Here is a 17840-nt window from a genome sequence, read left to right as displayed (position 1 = left end):
TTTTCTTCAACCCTTCTCCGTAGACGACCTGGACGTCTCTGTGAGATGGTTGCAGTTCCATCTTTCTTAAATTTTTGTACCACTTTTGCTACAGTATTCTGACTGATAAGTAAAGCTTTGCTGATCTTCTTGTTGCCTTCACCTTTGTGGTGGAAAGAAATTTTCTTTGGGGAATTCTGAAGAGACAAGTTGAGCATCACTCTCCATCCAGCATCCAGTCACTAAAAGAGGTCATTGTTGAAGAATGGAAAAAGATTGATGTTGCAAAATGTCGCCAACTTGTTCATTCCATGCCTAGAAGACTTGGTGCTGTCATTAAAAATCATGCAGGCCATACAAAGTACTAGATGTAGTAGTTTTTGTTGTGGGGTGTACTCATTTTTACACCACCCTAATTTGAGTAAAACTGAAAAATGTGTAATCTAAGTAATATTACTGTACTAACCTTACTTTCACACAAGTTAAACAGATGTTATATTAAACTTTGTCTTGTCAACATTTTGGAAATTGTGTTCGCTGAGATCTTGTTTAAAACGTTACTTTTCAAAGGGGGTGGACTCATTTACGCTCAGCACTGTATATTACTTATACCTTATTATTATAAACCATATTCAACGCACATTCCATTCTCCATTGGGAAGAGTGGCGTAATCCATGTAGGATAAGCGATATGCTAACAATATTGCATGCTGTCAAACCAAATGAATGAAACCCGCCAGAAGGGAATAGAATACATGTTTTTATTCCATCAAAAAAAGTGCCCTGTATGGATAATGGCCAATATTTCAACACCGCATGAGGACATGATGAAAATAGCGTTCTTAAAATTGGCACTAAATGCTGAAGTGTTTATTACTTATACCTGTGGAAAACTAAAAAGTGGGTTCTGCTTGGAGGTTCCTTCTCAGAGCCTGGTTTGCTTGGTTCCTGGTCAGATTTGGATGTTTTAACCAGTTTATCTAATAAGCCAAGGGGTACCTAACGGAAAAAGGGAGTTGACCCTGCTACCCAAGTGGAAGGAGAACTTGACTGGTCGTTCAGAATCTCAAATGAGAGATTGAGGGAAATCACGAACTCCTGTTCAATAAGAGACTTTTACTATGCTCAGTATCTTAAGTATTTGGGACATGTCTGCCGGTTGGAAAACAGCGCATTTCAAAAACGAGTTCTGTTCGACAACAGAACACCAAAGAAGATCTGGTCGAATGTGGAATCACTATTAGGCATCGATGTGTCTCAAGCTCGGAGAACGTTAATGGACAATGCAAAACTCAACCGTCTATTGGGACTTCGTCTATCCCTATAGCCCATAGACGGTGCCCTAAGGCCGAGTACGGCCATGGAGGGAAAAACTGATGATGAAATTTGCAGTGTCCCTGCAGATAACCAAGTATCATAAGGTTCTACAAAAAGGCGTAGACGGACAGAAGCATTTGCAAAGAATTTAGTAAAATACAGTAAAAACGTACACACAGACTGACCTTGTGAAGTACTGTTCGTCAGTACAGCTGGACTAAATGCACCGTCTTTGAAGTGAAAACAGGTGACGCTCTCTTGTGTTGCTAGGCGCCAGCCAATGACCTCTGACCCCTTTGGCACCGGTAGAGAATTTGAAATGACACTCTGTTGGAATAAAGGCACCTTCTTTTTAAATCCTGACTGGATACAAGACCCATGTGTCTGCTCTTTAAAACGCTGTATTTTAGATGCAAAACTATATCAATAATAATAATTAAAAAAATGATCAAGTGGCCAATGAGTGCGAGCATTAATACATAGTTTTTATTTTGGCGCAAATAGACATTTCAGTATAATCCATTAAGATATCAGGTATAAAGAAAAACCCAAACCAAGCCATCGGTCAGAAAAGCTTTCTATTAAAACAGCTAAAACGTTAAACATTAGTGTCTTTCATTCTTAAAATATAAATTTATTTTAAGTAACCACAGTTATAGTTTAGACAGAGCTAATAAACAGTCATTTCTTCTCTTGATATTAATACAAAATGTGCAAAGTTAGCCACCATCACAGAATACATAGATACAAAAGACAGACGACATCACAAACTGGCTCTTAAAACAAACAAAAAACAAAAACACTTACTGCTTATTTTTACCAAGTCCAGATAGTAATTATAAAAATGAAGACACCTGATTGGAAAATACCCATCCTTCACAAGTCTTAATTCCTCTTCTAAAGCATCATATTCATATTAAAATGAAATCATTATTGAAGTGCTCTGCATGGCATTTCTAGTCCCGTGATTTAAACGGGTGCTACAGCTCAATGTGTCGCTTCTCCTTATTTTTCACTGATGTTGCACCTTCAGAGGACAACCGCCTGTTCAATTCGAAACAGACTAAACTGTAGTGTCTACTGCGTACAAAAAAAGGACACATCTATATGAATAGCTGGATAACAGATGTAGCAGCCAATTCAGGATTTCAGATTTCCAGATACTGCATCCTTTGAAAGCAACTAACTATACCTCTGTACAGAGGACGATATCCAACGTGTCATCGTTATTCAACTGCTTTCTTTACCACAGAGTGACTGTTGGACATTTTTAGACCCTCAAGCTACTATTTTACACTACTGCCAAAAAAAAGAAAAATTTAAAAAAAAAAAAAAAAAACACCAGTAATTCAATGGCAAATGTAAAAAAAAAAAAAAAAAATCAAAGCAGTTGACCAACACAAGGGTCAAATAGCCCCAAAGTGTATCACATTAATGATTGTATTACAGCCTTTAAACATAATCTAGTAATTGCAAGTAGATTCCCAGCATTCCAACATGCAATATTCTACATGCACATTAAAACAAACATGCAAATGTATATTGCGCTGATGAACGGGCAGACTGAGGAGGATGATTAAAGTTGAATTGTGCAGTTTCTTGAGGAGGCAGACAGAGATGATGGACTTACACAATCTCGGCTGGTTTTCCCGAGGCTGAAGCGCAGACGCAAGGACTTTCTCGTCGTCTCTTTTTTGGCCACCCTTGGAGAAAAGCAGCCAGCCTTTCCTGATTCGGTTCTGAAAAATAAATAAATTTAAAAAAGGATTCAAAAGAAAACATTTCAATTTACTAATTATTCACAAGTGACTTGGATCAGAATTCAAATTTCTACTTTGTTTTATTTTATATGCAAAGCAGTTCATGGACTTTAGTTTGATGAAAGTGACAAAGCAAGCTACAAAACAGCCACAAGGGGGAGCTGTTATCACTCAATCCTCCTCCTGTGTGCATCAGCATAAAGAGGACACGTGTGAACAGTATATTTATCATCTTTATTTCTTTAAAAATAATTTCACAGTATTTTACTGTACTAGTTGTTTCCCCAAATTAAACATTCAATGGTGGTGATATCACGATTATATCAGTGCCAATGAGCAACATGATCCAACAACTTCAACGATCCTTGAAATAATTCCCAAATAAAAACAGATGTGGGGAAATTCACACCAGAGCCAGATCAGTCAAGATCATGGTATCAAAAAAAAATTGAGGAAATTATGGAATACCCGACATTTATAAATGCATTACCGTTTAAATACAAACGAACATTAATTGTTAACTTCGCACAAGACCATCATACGGAGCTGTGTTTTAACCCAAAGCGAATATTTTAACCAGTATTTATTTGAAGCTGCTAACGAAGCGTACAGTATGACAAAGATCGGAACGCTCTCCTAAATCCCATCTGGATGAGATTAGTTTCACTGAATAGCATCTTTAATTAAAATGAATGAAGTTCATGTAAAAGGGACGAGTTTCTGGCAGGTTTTGTCGTCTATGACTGGATGACCGTCATATGTGGTCATGTGATCATGCTGTTTTAGATGTAAAATCATCTATAATTATGTTGTAATTCGGCAGCTTCTAACATGAAACGATTAAACAGTTGCAAGGTCCCTAATCACTTATCTCCAGAAAGCTAAGCATGATATCACGACCATAAACAGGTTTATACCTGAAGCTAAAATTATAATAGTCCCTTTAATCAGTCAATAGGATCCTAGACTCTGATCACTTCTCCGTCCATTCATCATCTGCAGCAGCTTATCCTGTACAGGGTCGCAGGCAAGCTGGAGCCTATCCCAGCTGACTACAGGCAAAAGGCGGGGTACACCCTGGACAAGTCACCAGGTCATCACAGGGCTGACATATAGACACACAACCATTCACACTCACATTCACACCTACGGTCAATTTAGAGTCACCAGTTAACCTAACCTGCATGTCTTTGGACTGTGGGGGAAACCGGAGCACCCGGAGGAAACCCACGCGGACACGGGGAGAACATGCAAACTCCGCACAGAAAGGCCTCGCCGGCCACGGGGCTCGAACCTGGACCTTCTTGCTGTGAGGCGACAGCGCTAACCACTACACCACCGTCCCACCCTCTGATCGCTTCTGACTGATGGTTTTTAATTATCTTTCTCCTGTAGAGACGACCCATACCAATTTGCGAGACTTTTTTTTGTAGTTTGGAAAAAGTGGAGGAGTCTTAGGTTACTAAACAAGACAAGCAGCAGTGGACAAAAAGGATCCCCCCTGATCGCAAGAGACAGTACGTCTGGAACATGACAGTGGTGTCTATGTAGACAGGACTAAAAGTTAGTTTATTAAAAAAAAAAAAAATGAAGGAAGGGAGGAGAAAAAAAAAAAAAAAAAAAAAAAACAGTGACATGAACAAGGAGCACCTAAACACGATGGAATTACTCCAGGCCTCAGCGTAAATCTAATCCTATGTGAAAATAAGAAAATCAAAGAATTATGAAATTCCTGACTTCTGATAAACAGACTGCAGGACACATCATATTTAATTCAAAGCAGACAAAATCAGAGAGATGTAAGAATCCCAAATTCTTCCCTTTTCAGTCAGAAGGTAGTGATGCTTCATACCTGTTAATGTTTCTGTGGTTCAGTCTTCTGCTCTTTCTTCTTGCTGAACTGGCAGTCAGACGGTTACTTTTTTCGACTGCGGGTGAGCCACATGAATCCAGGGTTCCTGAGGCACTGTGAACTGAGAGAACCAACAATGTAATTGTAATGTTCAAGTTACAAAATAAATTGTTACCCATATTATTACAACGATCAATAACGAGTGCCCCGAGGAGCACAATATCCCCCGCTGGCAACTGTGCCATAACTCTGGTAAAATGCAACGGAATTGAACAAAATTGCAATGTGTGTATTACCAATATATAGCAAAGAATCCTGTTAAGTTTCGTGAAATTCCTTCAAAAATTGAGAGAGGAGTTGATTTCAGAAGGCAAGTACCCTTCCTGGGACAGACTGACATCGCCACGACATTTGGCCCTTTCGGCCAGCGGGGGATAAAAATTGCGAGGGAAGTTGATTTCAGAAAGCAAGCACACCTTGATGAAATTGACAAAAGTACAAAGTTAGTTAATAAATCAAGGGCATAACTCCGGTAAAATTTGCCCAAATTAAACGAAATTTCAATATGCGGATAACGGTCATATAACAAAGCCTTTTGCCAAGTTTGGTGAAATCCCTCCACAAACTGGAAGAGGAGTTGATTTCAGAAGAACATACACCCTCATGAAATTGTCAAAGTTATTTAATCAAGGGTCAAAACTCTGGTAACATTTTCACAAATGAAATTAAATTGCAATGTGCGTATTACCGTCATATAACAAGGCCTTTTACCAAGCTTCGAGAAATTCGTCCAAAAATTGTGAGAGGAGTTGATTTCAGAAGGCAAGCACACCTTTATGAAATTGTGGAAGTACAAGGCTGTTAATCAAGGGCCTCAACTCTGGTAAAATGCGACCGAATTGAACAAAAATGTGTACTACCGACATATAACAAAGAATTCCGCCAAGTTTTGTGATATTCCTCCAAAAATTGTGAGAGGAGTTGATTTCAGAAGGTGAGCACCCTTCCCGGGACGGACAGACATCACCATGATGCAATCGCCCTTCGGCCAGCGGGGGATAAAAACTATAAAAATAATACAATTTCAACACAATGTTACTAATACTAGAATTTAAGCCACAAGGTTTAAGTCAGAGAAACAGCCATTTCGAATCACTGTAAAAGCAACATTTCTGTACACTGTGTGTGTGCTATCTATCAGAACTAATTTAGATGCATCACAGCATCATGACTTGTGATTTAAAAAAAAAGTCTGGTGTAAACATATCAGCGATCTCAAAACGAACTGGAGATAACTAGCTGTAAATAGTGTCTGATGTTGCTGCAGACCTCACCCCTGTTTAAATAATCTGTACCTGAGCCAGGTGTGGAGAGTCCTCCAAAAAAGGCATTCGGACGAAGTTCCAGCCCGAGGTTCTTGATAGACCTGCGCTTCTTGTTGGAGAGTCCGTAACTGTGTCCTGACTCTAGAGGCAGTTTGCGCTTAGGGGTTCCAAAAGGGGTACCAGTAGAAATGACTAGAAATCAAGATTTGATTCCGTTAACATAATTTAAAATGTAGCTTAAAGGAGAACATGGACAGAAGCCTGAGCAGCTACGAAGCAAGTCAGCATTTCTCAACCACTTCACCTCTTCTCACAGACACCTCATACTTTTTAGTCACCTATGGATATGCACTTTATAAAAGAAAATTAGTCATTTTAGCAAAAATCACCTGCTTCTTGTAGTTTAGACCTAACTGCAATAGCCTGTGTACAGATGACTGCATGGACACCGTATGGAAAGGGTATATATGGTTTCTGTTAGCTCAAGTTGTTCTTATTAATCTTACTTGGTCTGCCCTTACAGTAAAACACATGTGTAATGGAATAGTAATTGAGAAATACAAAAACACAGTGGCTTTAGAAAGGTACCAGGCAGATTCTACCGTAACTGGATCCATTAACCACTTGCCCACAAAAGAAATTTTTCTTGTCCTTTTTTCAGTGAGGTAATATTTTCAAGATTGAAAATATGGTATTTGGTCTTCTAAAACAGCACGTCATTTAAAAATACACTGAGTACATCAATAAAAGATTTTTAAAGAATAAAAAGTTCTATTTCTTTGACATATCTGACAGACATAACTCATCTCATCTCATTATCTCTAGCCGCTTTATCCTGTTCTACAGGGTCGCAGGCAAGCTGGAGCCTATCCCAGCTGACTACGGGCGAAAGGCGGGGTACACCCTGGACAAGTCGCCAGGTCATCACAGGGCTGACACATAGACACAGACAACCATTCACACTCACATTCACACCTACGGTCAATTTAGAGTCACCAGTTAACCTAACCTGCATGTCTTTGGACTGTGGGGGAAACCGGAGCACCCGGAGGAAACCCACGCGGACACGGGGAGAACATGCAAACTCCGCACAGAAAGGCCCTCGCCGGCCCCGGGGCTCGAACCCAGGACCTTCTTGCTGTGAGGCGACAGCGCTAACCACTACACCACCGTGCCGCCCACAGACATAACTCCCATTTTAAAAATCACTTTCATTATCCCTGTTGCTATCGTCAGTGAATTTCTGTCAGATGACCTGACGATAGACTCAGCCATTATGGATCTTTGGTAGTTATCGTGTGGAAGCAGGCTTTATCATTTTTGGGTGTCAACAGAGTTGAAATAGATTAACAGCGAAAAAAAAACAATTTCGTTCACGAGAGAAGCCCACAGTTATTTTTTAAAAATGCTATCGTCAGTCTGTCAGTCAAATGCACCTGACGATAGCAAAATTCAAGCCCTCACCACGCACATGCTGACTGACGCAAAGAGGAAATTCTACTGCGCGTGATTTTTGTGACAGCAGACATTTACTTCCGGGCAAGACTTGGAGTTCTGACAGCTAGATTTCATCAAATAAATCAAGGTAAGATTTTCAGTCAGCTATCCTGACGATAGAAATTTTTGACGATAGAAACATTGAGAATATATTTGTGCATTCATATTTAAATTTTTCTGGAGGAAAACTATCGTAAGTTGAGATAAATCAGAGACACTTGCGACCCTTTCAGCCGACAGGCCGTTTCAATGTGTTATTTCCCCGTGAAAGTGGCACAGTTGTGTCTATCGTCACTGTTCTGACAATTATTGTTGATATTTCAGTTTTGAAAATAAATTTTATCTTTATTTCAATATTTTATTTTATTATTTGGTTCTAGTGATGAGGTATTTAATATTATTACTAAATTTGTCAGATTAATAATGTAAGAAACAGTTTTGTTGCTATTGTCATCTAGAGTGTCTGTCAGAATATGATGGTAGACGTTAGTTTGTCTGTCAGATTTTGATGATAGAAACCGATGTGTTTCTATTGTCATTTAGCATGTCTGTCATGTCAGGCTTTTATTAATTAGCTACCAGGACTACTGTCCTAAAATTTACTGTGAATGTCCAAGACCCCAAATGCTACTAGAAAAACTTAATAGAATGATCAAAATAATCAATTCAGCAATTTAAGGAGACGGGACTTAACTGGCCTCCGTTATGGTAGAATCTGCCACCAGATAAACTGAACAGAGAAAAATAAATAAAATTCAGAAATTCACACAGCAAAAGGCAGCAAGGCACGATCAAGGCACATTCAGACTAATCAAAATCAGCTCAATAAGCATTTGATGGAAACGCCATCTTTATTGAATAAAAGATGGCATGCGCTGCAAGCCGAAGACAGTTTCCATGCAAGATCAAGCAGGCAATCCAAGATCTAGTCTTCTATTTTATGTAGCAGGGCAAGCATGTGTGCACCAGGATAAACAACAGAAAGGCTTGAACAACACTTCCAATCTAAATAACTATACAGAACAAAACATTTATTTTTGCATTAAAAAACCCACAGCAAGCAGATAAACACTTTATTCCATCCAAATAATTGTTTCCCAGTCTATTCCTCAGAGCCCCACAAGCAGCACTTGGCTCTATTCCACTCCCAGCACAGCTGAATGAAGCAATGCAATACATTAAATTCCTCATTCGTGTGCATGTATGTATACTGGGTGTTTCAAAAAATGATATAATTTCACAATCTAATTACTTTGCCGCCCTGCGATGACCTGGCGACTTGTCCAGGGTGTACCCCGCCTTTCGCCCGTAGTCAGCTGGGATAGGCTCCAGCTTGCCTGCGACCCTGTAGAACAGGATAAAGCGGCTACAGATAACGAGATGGAATGAGAGATTACTTTGCCAATTCTTGTTCAATTGATCTCAAATTTTAACAGCACGTGTGGAAATGGGTCAAAATTTTATGTTTCATGTTTTTATCTTTACCTCGCCCGCTACGGAGTAAGCAGGGCGAGGTATTGTTTTCGGTTGGGTTTCTTTGTTTTTTTTTTGTAAATGATATTACAGGAAAACTGCTGGATCAATCTTCATGAAACTTTCAGGATAGATGGGCATTGGTCTCAAATAGAACCTCCAACATTGAGGGTCATCCGGTCAAGGTCACTTAAAAACGTCAAATTCATTTTTGTTGTGTCTACTGCCTCATATAGAGGCACTAACCACTGTCATCGTGCTGTAAGAATATAAGAGCGCAACAATTGTGCACTGCGCATGCACATTCCAATTAAAATGGCTGGTGAATGTATACAATTCGGTTCACCATTTGAAATAAATGGACTAGACATTTAAAAAAATAAAAGCAAAAAAAAAAATGCTTTCAGACATGTTTATGCTCATTACAGAGGGAAAGTACGTTCCACTGAGCTCTAGCGCCGGGCCATTTCCGGGAAATAAGAGTTTGGGTCATGGTGACAGCGTGTGTATGTCAGCCTCGGTTCGGCGGTTTCAGTTTCGAAAACTCTAAGAGGCAAGAGTAGAATAATATAAAAAGTACAGACACTTAGTATATTTTACTTCTGTGATTTGTAAATTGTTCATTTTTGGATTACGCTTCAGTTTTGTGGCTACTGCCTCAGAGTGAGTGAGTGAGTGAGTGTGTGTGTGTGTGTGTGTGCGTGCACACGCGTTATATTTACTGTATGGACATGGTATCAAAATTTTATTTATAAGCAGTAGTCACATGGACCCATAGGGTACCTTTTTTTTTTTGACGATATCGCCCACCATATTCATCATAAGTGCTACCGGGTGAGGTTTGTTTTGCCTGGCAACACTTGTTTTAGGTATAGAAATGCCATTCACTGGAAAAGAAAAGGTGCTGTGTATTAGCGTATACTCAAACACAGTCGAATAGGACAGTGCAGCGTGCATTTATGAGAGAATTCTCTAAAAAAATGCACCAACTGCAATGCAGATTTGGACACGGCACAAAAAGTTCAAAGAGGAAGGCTGTGTGTGCAGGGCAAAAGGATCTGGACGACCACCAGCATCGGAAGAGACGGTCGAGAGGGTTCGCACATATTGAAAATTTGTGAAATTCTTCATGGAATCCACATACCTTTGAATTTCTCATTCAAATTTCGAAGAATAAATCTTATATTGCTCAACATTAAGTTTCATTTGCCTAGACTAAGTAGTTTCTGGGATATTTACATCTCAAACATCAAATTTTTTTGAAAAACACCCTGTATTTATTTTACACACACACACACACACACACACTTTAAAAAAAAAAACGTGTTTGGGCACCCTTACTGAAAATGTCTGTTACTGTGAATAGTTAAAGGAATAGTCCACCCTTTTTCAATTTTCACATATTTGCAGTATTTCTAAGTATTGCACATGAACGTGCATATCATTTTCCTCCCAGTGTGTTCAGTACTTAGATTGACATTATTAGCACAATCATTGGAGGTAAATGGTACCATTAGCATCAAGCCAAAAGTGATCACTGGACGGAATTAAATAGCCGTTTTGCACTCTGGTGAATTTTACATTCATTTTAAAGTGCTTTATAAGTACATTTGATGATGTTTTATGTGGTACCATAGACTTCCATTGCTACGTTAAATATGGCTATACTGTCGAACGAGACATTGCAAACACAGAGAAAAAATCCTATGTATTCTCATATTTTACCAGGGCTCAACTACAGATGAGCAATTTCCTGAAATAAGGTGGACTGTTCCTTTAAGTGAGCAGAAGATGAACTGATCACCAAAACGAGACATTTCATTTCAGCGTTTTCTGCAAGATTTGTGTATTATTTTTGTTTTGTACAATTGGAGAGTGGAAAAAAAGAAAAGGAACACTCCAATACATTTGAGTTCAGGTAACTTTTACCAAGGCTCCAGACTTTAATTAGCTTATTGAGCTGTGGCTTGTTCAAATTCTTCATTAGGAAAGGTCAGATGATGCAGATTTCAAAGCTGTATAAATTCTCTGACTCCTCAAACTTGTCCCTAAAATCAACAGCTATGGGCTCCTCTAAGCAACTCCCTCGCATTCTGAATAATAAAATAATTGATGCTCACAAAGCAGGAGAAGGCTACAAGAACATAGCAAAGTGTTTTCAGGTAGCTGTTTCCTCAGATTGTAATGTTATTAAGAAATGGCAGTTAACAGAAACAGTGGAGATCAAAGTGAGGCCTGGAAGATGAAGAAAACTTTCTGAAAGAACTGCTCGTTGGATTGCTAGAAAGGCAAATAAAAACCCCTGTTTGACTGCAAAAGACCTTCAGAAAGATTTAGCAGACCCTGGAGTGGTGGTGCATTGTTGTACTATGCAGCGACACCTGAACAAAATATGACCTTCATGGGAGAGTCATCAGAAGAAAACTTTTCCTGCATCCTAGCCACAAAATTCAGCATCTGAAGTTTGCAAATGAACATCTAAATAAGCCTGATGCGTTTTGGAAACAAGTCCTGTGGACTGATGAATATCAAAATAGAACTTTTTGGCCACAATGTGCAAAGGTATGTTTGGAGAAAAAAAGGGTGCCAAATTCCAGGAAGAGAACACCTCTCCAACTTTGAAGCACGGGTGTGGATCAATCATAGTCTGGTTAACACCAGACCGCATCACAAGTGAAATATGGTCCGGAATCCGCCTATTGAATTTCTCGTAGGGGAGGTGTGGTTTACGATTGTCAACGGCCGTTTATTGGACGTTGCGAATGTCTATCATTTGGCGTATACGTAGCCCATGGGCAATCATGGCAGTTGTACCCGGTGATGTAGTTAGAGCGACGAAGAAGACAAGAGAAAGAGAAGGCAAAACAAAAATAGGAAAACAATGGCACCGAACGATTACTGCCGTTTGTGCAAGACAAATATGAGAGAAGCTGGTTTGGTTAGTTTGGTTCGTATCGCTCGCCGCCATGTTAAATGTGATCCGTAAACAGTCCCAAATAAACTACAAGCTTCCGTTTGTCGAGTAGTATGCGTCACCGTCTTTCCACCCCTCCCCACTCTCTGATTGGCTCCCTAACTCAGGCGAGCCTTTAGACCATAGTTTCCATGCTGTCTTTTCAGATCGGAACGATTGTGCAAAGCAGCATGGGATTTCTCAGGCTAGATCAATCATGCTTTGGGGTTGTGTTGCAGCCAGTGGCACAGGGGACATTTCATTGGTCGAGGGAAGCATGGATTCAAATAAATACCAGCAAATTCTGGAAGCAAACATAACACCATCTGTAAAAAAGTTGAAGTTAAAAAGAGGATGGGTCCTACAATAAGACGATGATCCAAAACACACCTCAAAATCTACAATGGAATACCTCAAGAGGCACAAGCTGAAGGTTTTGCCCTGGCCCTCACAGTCCACTAACCTAAACATCATTGAAAATCTGTGGGTAGATCTCAAAAGAGCAGTGCATGCAAGACAGCCCAAGAAACTTGTAGAACTGGAAGCCTTTTGCAAGGACGAACGTGTGAAAATCCCCCAGGTAAGAACTGAGATTATTAGCTGGCTACAAAAAGTGTTTACAAGCTGTGATCCTTCCCAAAGCAGGTGTTACTAGGTATTAACCATGCAGGGTGCTCAGACTTTTGCTTCGGGCCCTTCTTTTTTGTCATTTTGAAAATGTAAAAGATGAAAATAAAAAATTTAAAAAAAATTGTTTTTGCTTAAAATATAAAGGGAACGAGTCATCTTTAACTTTATGCCTTTTGGAAATCATTTCATCTTCAACTTGCTGTTCACAGTAACAGCAATTTTGACCAGGGGTGCCCATATATATATGACAATCTAGTGAAAGGGTGTTCATCAAAAATTCGTGAATGCCCCTTCATAAAATTCTTTCCAAACAAACATCCAGACACACATGACTGAACAGTAACCGTTATACTTTAATACTTAACCATTAGTTCATAGCTATTAATAAGACTAAAATTACAAGTGGTAATATTTTGTTATGCCCTGGTGTCAGATGGGGACAACAGTTCTGACCTTTTGGCAGGAAAGATAAATTCATACTTCTTTGACCATTTGTCTGTTTTTGTCAAAGAAAAAGTTGTGCAAATCAAGTCAGTGGTTCCTTGAGTGGACAAGATAGGTTACATTTCAAATATCTATGAAAATCTGTGAAAACTCTCCCTTTTGTGGACTAAATGTCTCTCGGCATGAAGCCGGTCTCCGGTCTGATGAGCCGTTTTCAGCTAAATTACTGATAAAAATGCATGTGATTGGATAAGTCACAGCAGAGGATCTTCCATTGAAGCTGTGCTGGTTTGTGTTTATAAATTTGTGATTGCTGTTGAACCGCAGCCATTTTGTTCATTAGGCATGTAATGATATCGGGTGATGATACAAATTTCTGATGATTCAAATCGACGTAATAAGAAATTAATTGCGATTATCATCTTAGTTTTTCCTAGCTGTAACTGCGTTATTTAGACAGAGGGACCAAACATAAAATAGCAGGAATGTGTGTGACTTCTCCCTAGGCAGAAGTAGCACAGGTCTAATGCCATGAAAAATGCAGATACAAAACAGGAAAGAGCTGTTGTGCAATTGACTGTACAAATAGATTTAGCAAGAAATCGGAGCTCTCTTTCTACAGACTGCTCAAAGCTAAAGGAGAGAGAAGTAGCTGGAGATAGTAAATGTTCATAAGTTTATTAAGAAAAGGCCTATGTGTTAACTTATTTTAATAAAAGGAATATTTTAGTTAATAGGCCATTATGTTTTATTCCAAACATGGGTAAATAATTATGGTTGTTTTTACAAAAATAATAAAAAAAAAAGGATTATTAAAAGTTGATGAATATGAAAATAAATGCTGATCTATTTTTTTTTTTTGGGGGGGGGGAATAACATTTTTTCGACAAAAGGTATCATGGTAAAATCAAATAGTGAATTGAGCAAATCGTTACATGCCTCCCGTTGTATGCTTTGCGACAGTTTAATCCACCAAAACGCCCGGTCCATATCTAGACCGTGGTCTGTTAGGGACTCTAAGGACTAGGTTGAGAAACATTTGCCTGGAACACATCTGCTGTAGCTCAGCAACTGAGGTAACATAACTTTCATGCATGCAACAGACATGTAGCCAAGCCTAACCTGAGAGTACTGCATACCCACCAATTCCATCAGGCTGGGGTGTATTTGAAGGGGTTCTATTACTTTTTAACCTAGTCAGAGCTCCATTTACCATATCTGGAATGCAAGACAAAACCACTCATCTGTGAAGGCCCATGTTTAAAACACTTTGCTAAGAAAGGCCTCTGTTCTATCGTACGTCATGTTACAAACTCATAACCAAGAGCTTACATTCAAACAGTGAGGTTAGGGGAAATTAGACCACAGTCCTTTGGTCTATCAAGCTCTTACCTCCTAAACTGCGCCTGCCTCTCTTTCCACCTGAGGGTGTGCTTCCCTCCTCCACAGCATCTGAAGGGGAAAACACACCAGTTTCACAGCCTAGCATGCCCGGAACTTTTGCCATAAGGAACTCGGGCACCACACCTAAAAAGAGCACAAACTCATTCAGAACACAAGTGAACTTCACAACATTTGAGTCCAAACTATGAATTTAAGCTACAGTGAAGAAAGTAAAACAGTAGATTCCTGTTGCTAAAGAGCCTGATTCACCTCATCATCTTCAATACAATCCCAAAAAAAGTTGGGACACGGTTAAAAAAAAATATATATATATATGAAGATTTGCAAATCATGGAAACCCTATATTTCATTGAAAATAGTACAAAGACAACATATCCAATCTTGAAACAGAAATTTTATTGGTTTTTGAAAAATATATGCTCATTTCGAATTTCATGTCGGCAACATGTTTCAGAAAAGTTGGGACGGGGGCAACAAAAGACTTAAAAATAAATAAATAAATGATTTGGGTAATTGGGAACAAGTCAGTAAGATGATTGGGCATAAAAAGAGCATCTCATTGAGGCGGAGTCTCTCAGAAGTAAAGATGTGGAGGGGTTCACTGCGCTGTAAAAGACTGCGTGGGCAAACAGTGCAATAATTTAAGAATGACGTTCCTCAATGTAAAACTGCAAAGGATTTAGGGATCACGTCATCTATGATACGTAATATTCAGAAAAGATTCAGAGAATCTGGAGAAATCTCTGTATGCAAGAGACAAGGCTGAAAACTGACACTGGATGCCTGTGATCTTCAGGCCCTCAGGTGACACTGCATTAAAAAGGAGACATGTGTCTGTCGTGGAACTCGCTGGCTGGGCTCAGGAACACTTCAGAAAACCATCATCTGTGAAAACAGTTCATTACTGCATCCACAAATGCAAGTTAAAACCAGATATAAACAATATCCAGAAACACCACCACCTTCTCTGGGCCCGAGCTCTTTTACGATGGACTGAGACGAAGTGGAAAACTGTCCTGAGGTCTGACGAATCAAAAGTAGAAATTATTTTTAGAAATCATGGACACCACGTCCTCCAGGCTAAAGAGGAGAGGGACCATCTGACTTATCAGCGCGCAGTTCAAAATCCAGCATCTGTGATGCTATAAGGGTGCATTCGTGCACATGACATGGGGAGCTTATACATCTGGGAAGGCATCATTAATGCTGAAAGGTGTCATTCCACAACAAACCGTTTAATACTTGCTCTTTTTGAAATACCATAGGTCACTCCGAGTTGCATAATGCTGCACGTGAAAATGTTCTTCTACCCCCATTCCCTGTATTAGCCTATGAAAGAAAATAGACGGAAAAACGAGCAAATCAGAAAAGGCCCTACGAACTTGCGTCACTTCGAAAATTAGTAGTCATGGCCTCGCCCATAACCCACTGGAGGGAGCATCTCAGTGCTGTTAGCCAATCAGAAGCGATATGTTCACTTGTCATGAATATTCATGAGTACGAGCTGAAATCTTGTCACTCTCCCCCCACCCACTCCTCCACCAAACTAGAACAGCCTGAAACAGGAGCACCACAGCATTTTTTTCACCAAAACCGGCTCACAGGGCATTCATTCATACTAGAGACCACCGCACAATTAATGAAAAAACGATGCAATGACACCTTGAATGATATATACACATTCCAGAGCAACATGCTGCCATCCAGACAAAATCTTTTTCAGGGAAGGCCTTCCTTCTTTCAGCAAGACAATGCCAAAGCACTTTCTGCACACATTAAAACCGCATGGCTCCGTAGTAAGAGAGTCCGGGTGCTAAACTGGCCTGCCTGCAGTCCAGACCTGTCTCCTGTTTAAAACAATTGATGCATTATGAAGCGCAGAATATGACAAATGAGACCCAAACTGTTGAGAAACTAAAATTGTATAAAATCAGGCAAGAATGGGACAACATTTCTCTTTCAAAACTACAGCAATTGGTCTCCTCAGTTCCCAAACGTTTACAGTGTTTTTAAAAGTAGAGGTATAATGCAGCACAGTGCTAAACATGCCCCTGTCCCAACTTTTCTGAAATGTGTTGCTGACATCAAATTCAAAATGAGCATATATTTAAAAAAAAAAAAAATCAGTTTCAACATTTGATGTGTCATCTTTGTACTATTTTAAATGAAATATAGGGTTTCCATGATTTGCAAATCACATTGTTTTTATTTCCAGTTTACACAGCATCCCAACCCCAATTCCAAAAAAGTTGTAGTCATGAATTAACTACCTAGGTCCTGAGCATTATCAATGAGGCACTGCACCACAGCGGCTTGAAGCTTTAGTCTCTTCTCTGTGCTGGCGTTCACTTTTTCTGTTCTGTCCCCCCAGTGAAAGAGGTTCGGGGCAAAAATGACAGAAAGATTGCTGCTGTCCATCTTGTTTTCAGCAGATCTGTAACAAATGGAGAGATCGATCAGAGTCCTGACTCTCTACATACCATAGTCGTGTGGACTAGGGATGGCGAAAACTAAAAAAAAATCTTGACCGACCACCGAGCCTCATTAGCCGGTTAAAGTCGGTTAACCTATGAGTTACAGGGATACAAACGGCGCGCCTTTTTCACGGCTCGTGCAGATCCGATTTTTTTTTTTGGGGGGGCGGCGGCATTGGAGTGTCTGAATAATTTCATCAGAGTAAATTCTGTATTAAAATTACTAAATAAGCAAATGCCGTTACAGTCCATGAAAAAGCCGTGAAAAAGTCGGCATCTGCGCCTTTAGTTTGTGTGGAGAGATATGATCTGCAGTAACATGCATTGTTGGCTACAGACCGAAACATACTTTCAGAATGCACTGGCCAAGGCAGGACTAAACTCCATGTGCCTTCTAATAATAATTTAAAAAAAAAAACACAATAGTAATTTGTAAGCTAAAAAGCCTGTGTCTACACTTTTCTCTCGCCGAGTGGCAGCGGGAGGGCGGGACATGACTGAATGGGTGTTTCTGATTTGTCAGCTGTCTTTAACTGGGACGGGAGGGCAGGACATGACTGAATGGGTGTTTCTGATTTGTCAGCTGTCTTTAACTGGGACGGGAGGGCAGGACATGACTGAATGGGTGTTTCTGATTTGTCAGCTGTCTTTAACTGGGGCGGGACATGACTGAATGGGTGTTTCTGATTTGTCAGCTGTCTTTAACTGGGACGGGAGGGCAGGACATGACTG

General features: G+C 39.7%; 1 protein-coding gene across 3 annotated transcripts in view; it reads right to left on the bottom strand.

The window, feature by feature from the left end:
- arhgap11a (Rho GTPase activating protein 11A) overlaps positions 1 to 17840 on the bottom strand; it is a 32127-nt gene that overhangs the window by 6236 nt on the left and 8051 nt on the right. The window contains exons 5-11 of one of the 3 annotated variants that reach the window (XM_060933946.1): positions 16905 to 17068; positions 14623 to 14757; positions 14353 to 14448; positions 6264 to 6425; positions 4909 to 5029; positions 2927 to 3035; positions 1482 to 1623 (exon numbers count right to left, since the gene is read on the bottom strand). In XM_060933946.1, the coding sequence (XP_060789929.1) occupies positions 1482 to 1623; positions 2927 to 3035; positions 4909 to 5029; positions 6264 to 6425; positions 14353 to 14448; positions 14623 to 14757; positions 16905 to 17068 (929 nt within the window). The remainder of the gene's footprint in view (positions 1 to 1481; positions 1624 to 2926; positions 3036 to 4908; positions 5030 to 6263; positions 6426 to 14352; positions 14449 to 14622; positions 14758 to 16904; positions 17069 to 17840) is intronic. The other 2 variants (XM_060933948.1, XM_060933949.1) reach the window with 2 other exon arrangements.

This window comes from Neoarius graeffei, chromosome 11, assembly GCF_027579695.1.
Source record: "Neoarius graeffei isolate fNeoGra1 chromosome 11, fNeoGra1.pri, whole genome shotgun sequence".
NCBI lineage: Eukaryota > Metazoa > Chordata > Actinopteri > Siluriformes > Ariidae > Neoarius > Neoarius graeffei.
This window is presented reverse-complemented; position numbering and strand designations above follow the sequence as displayed.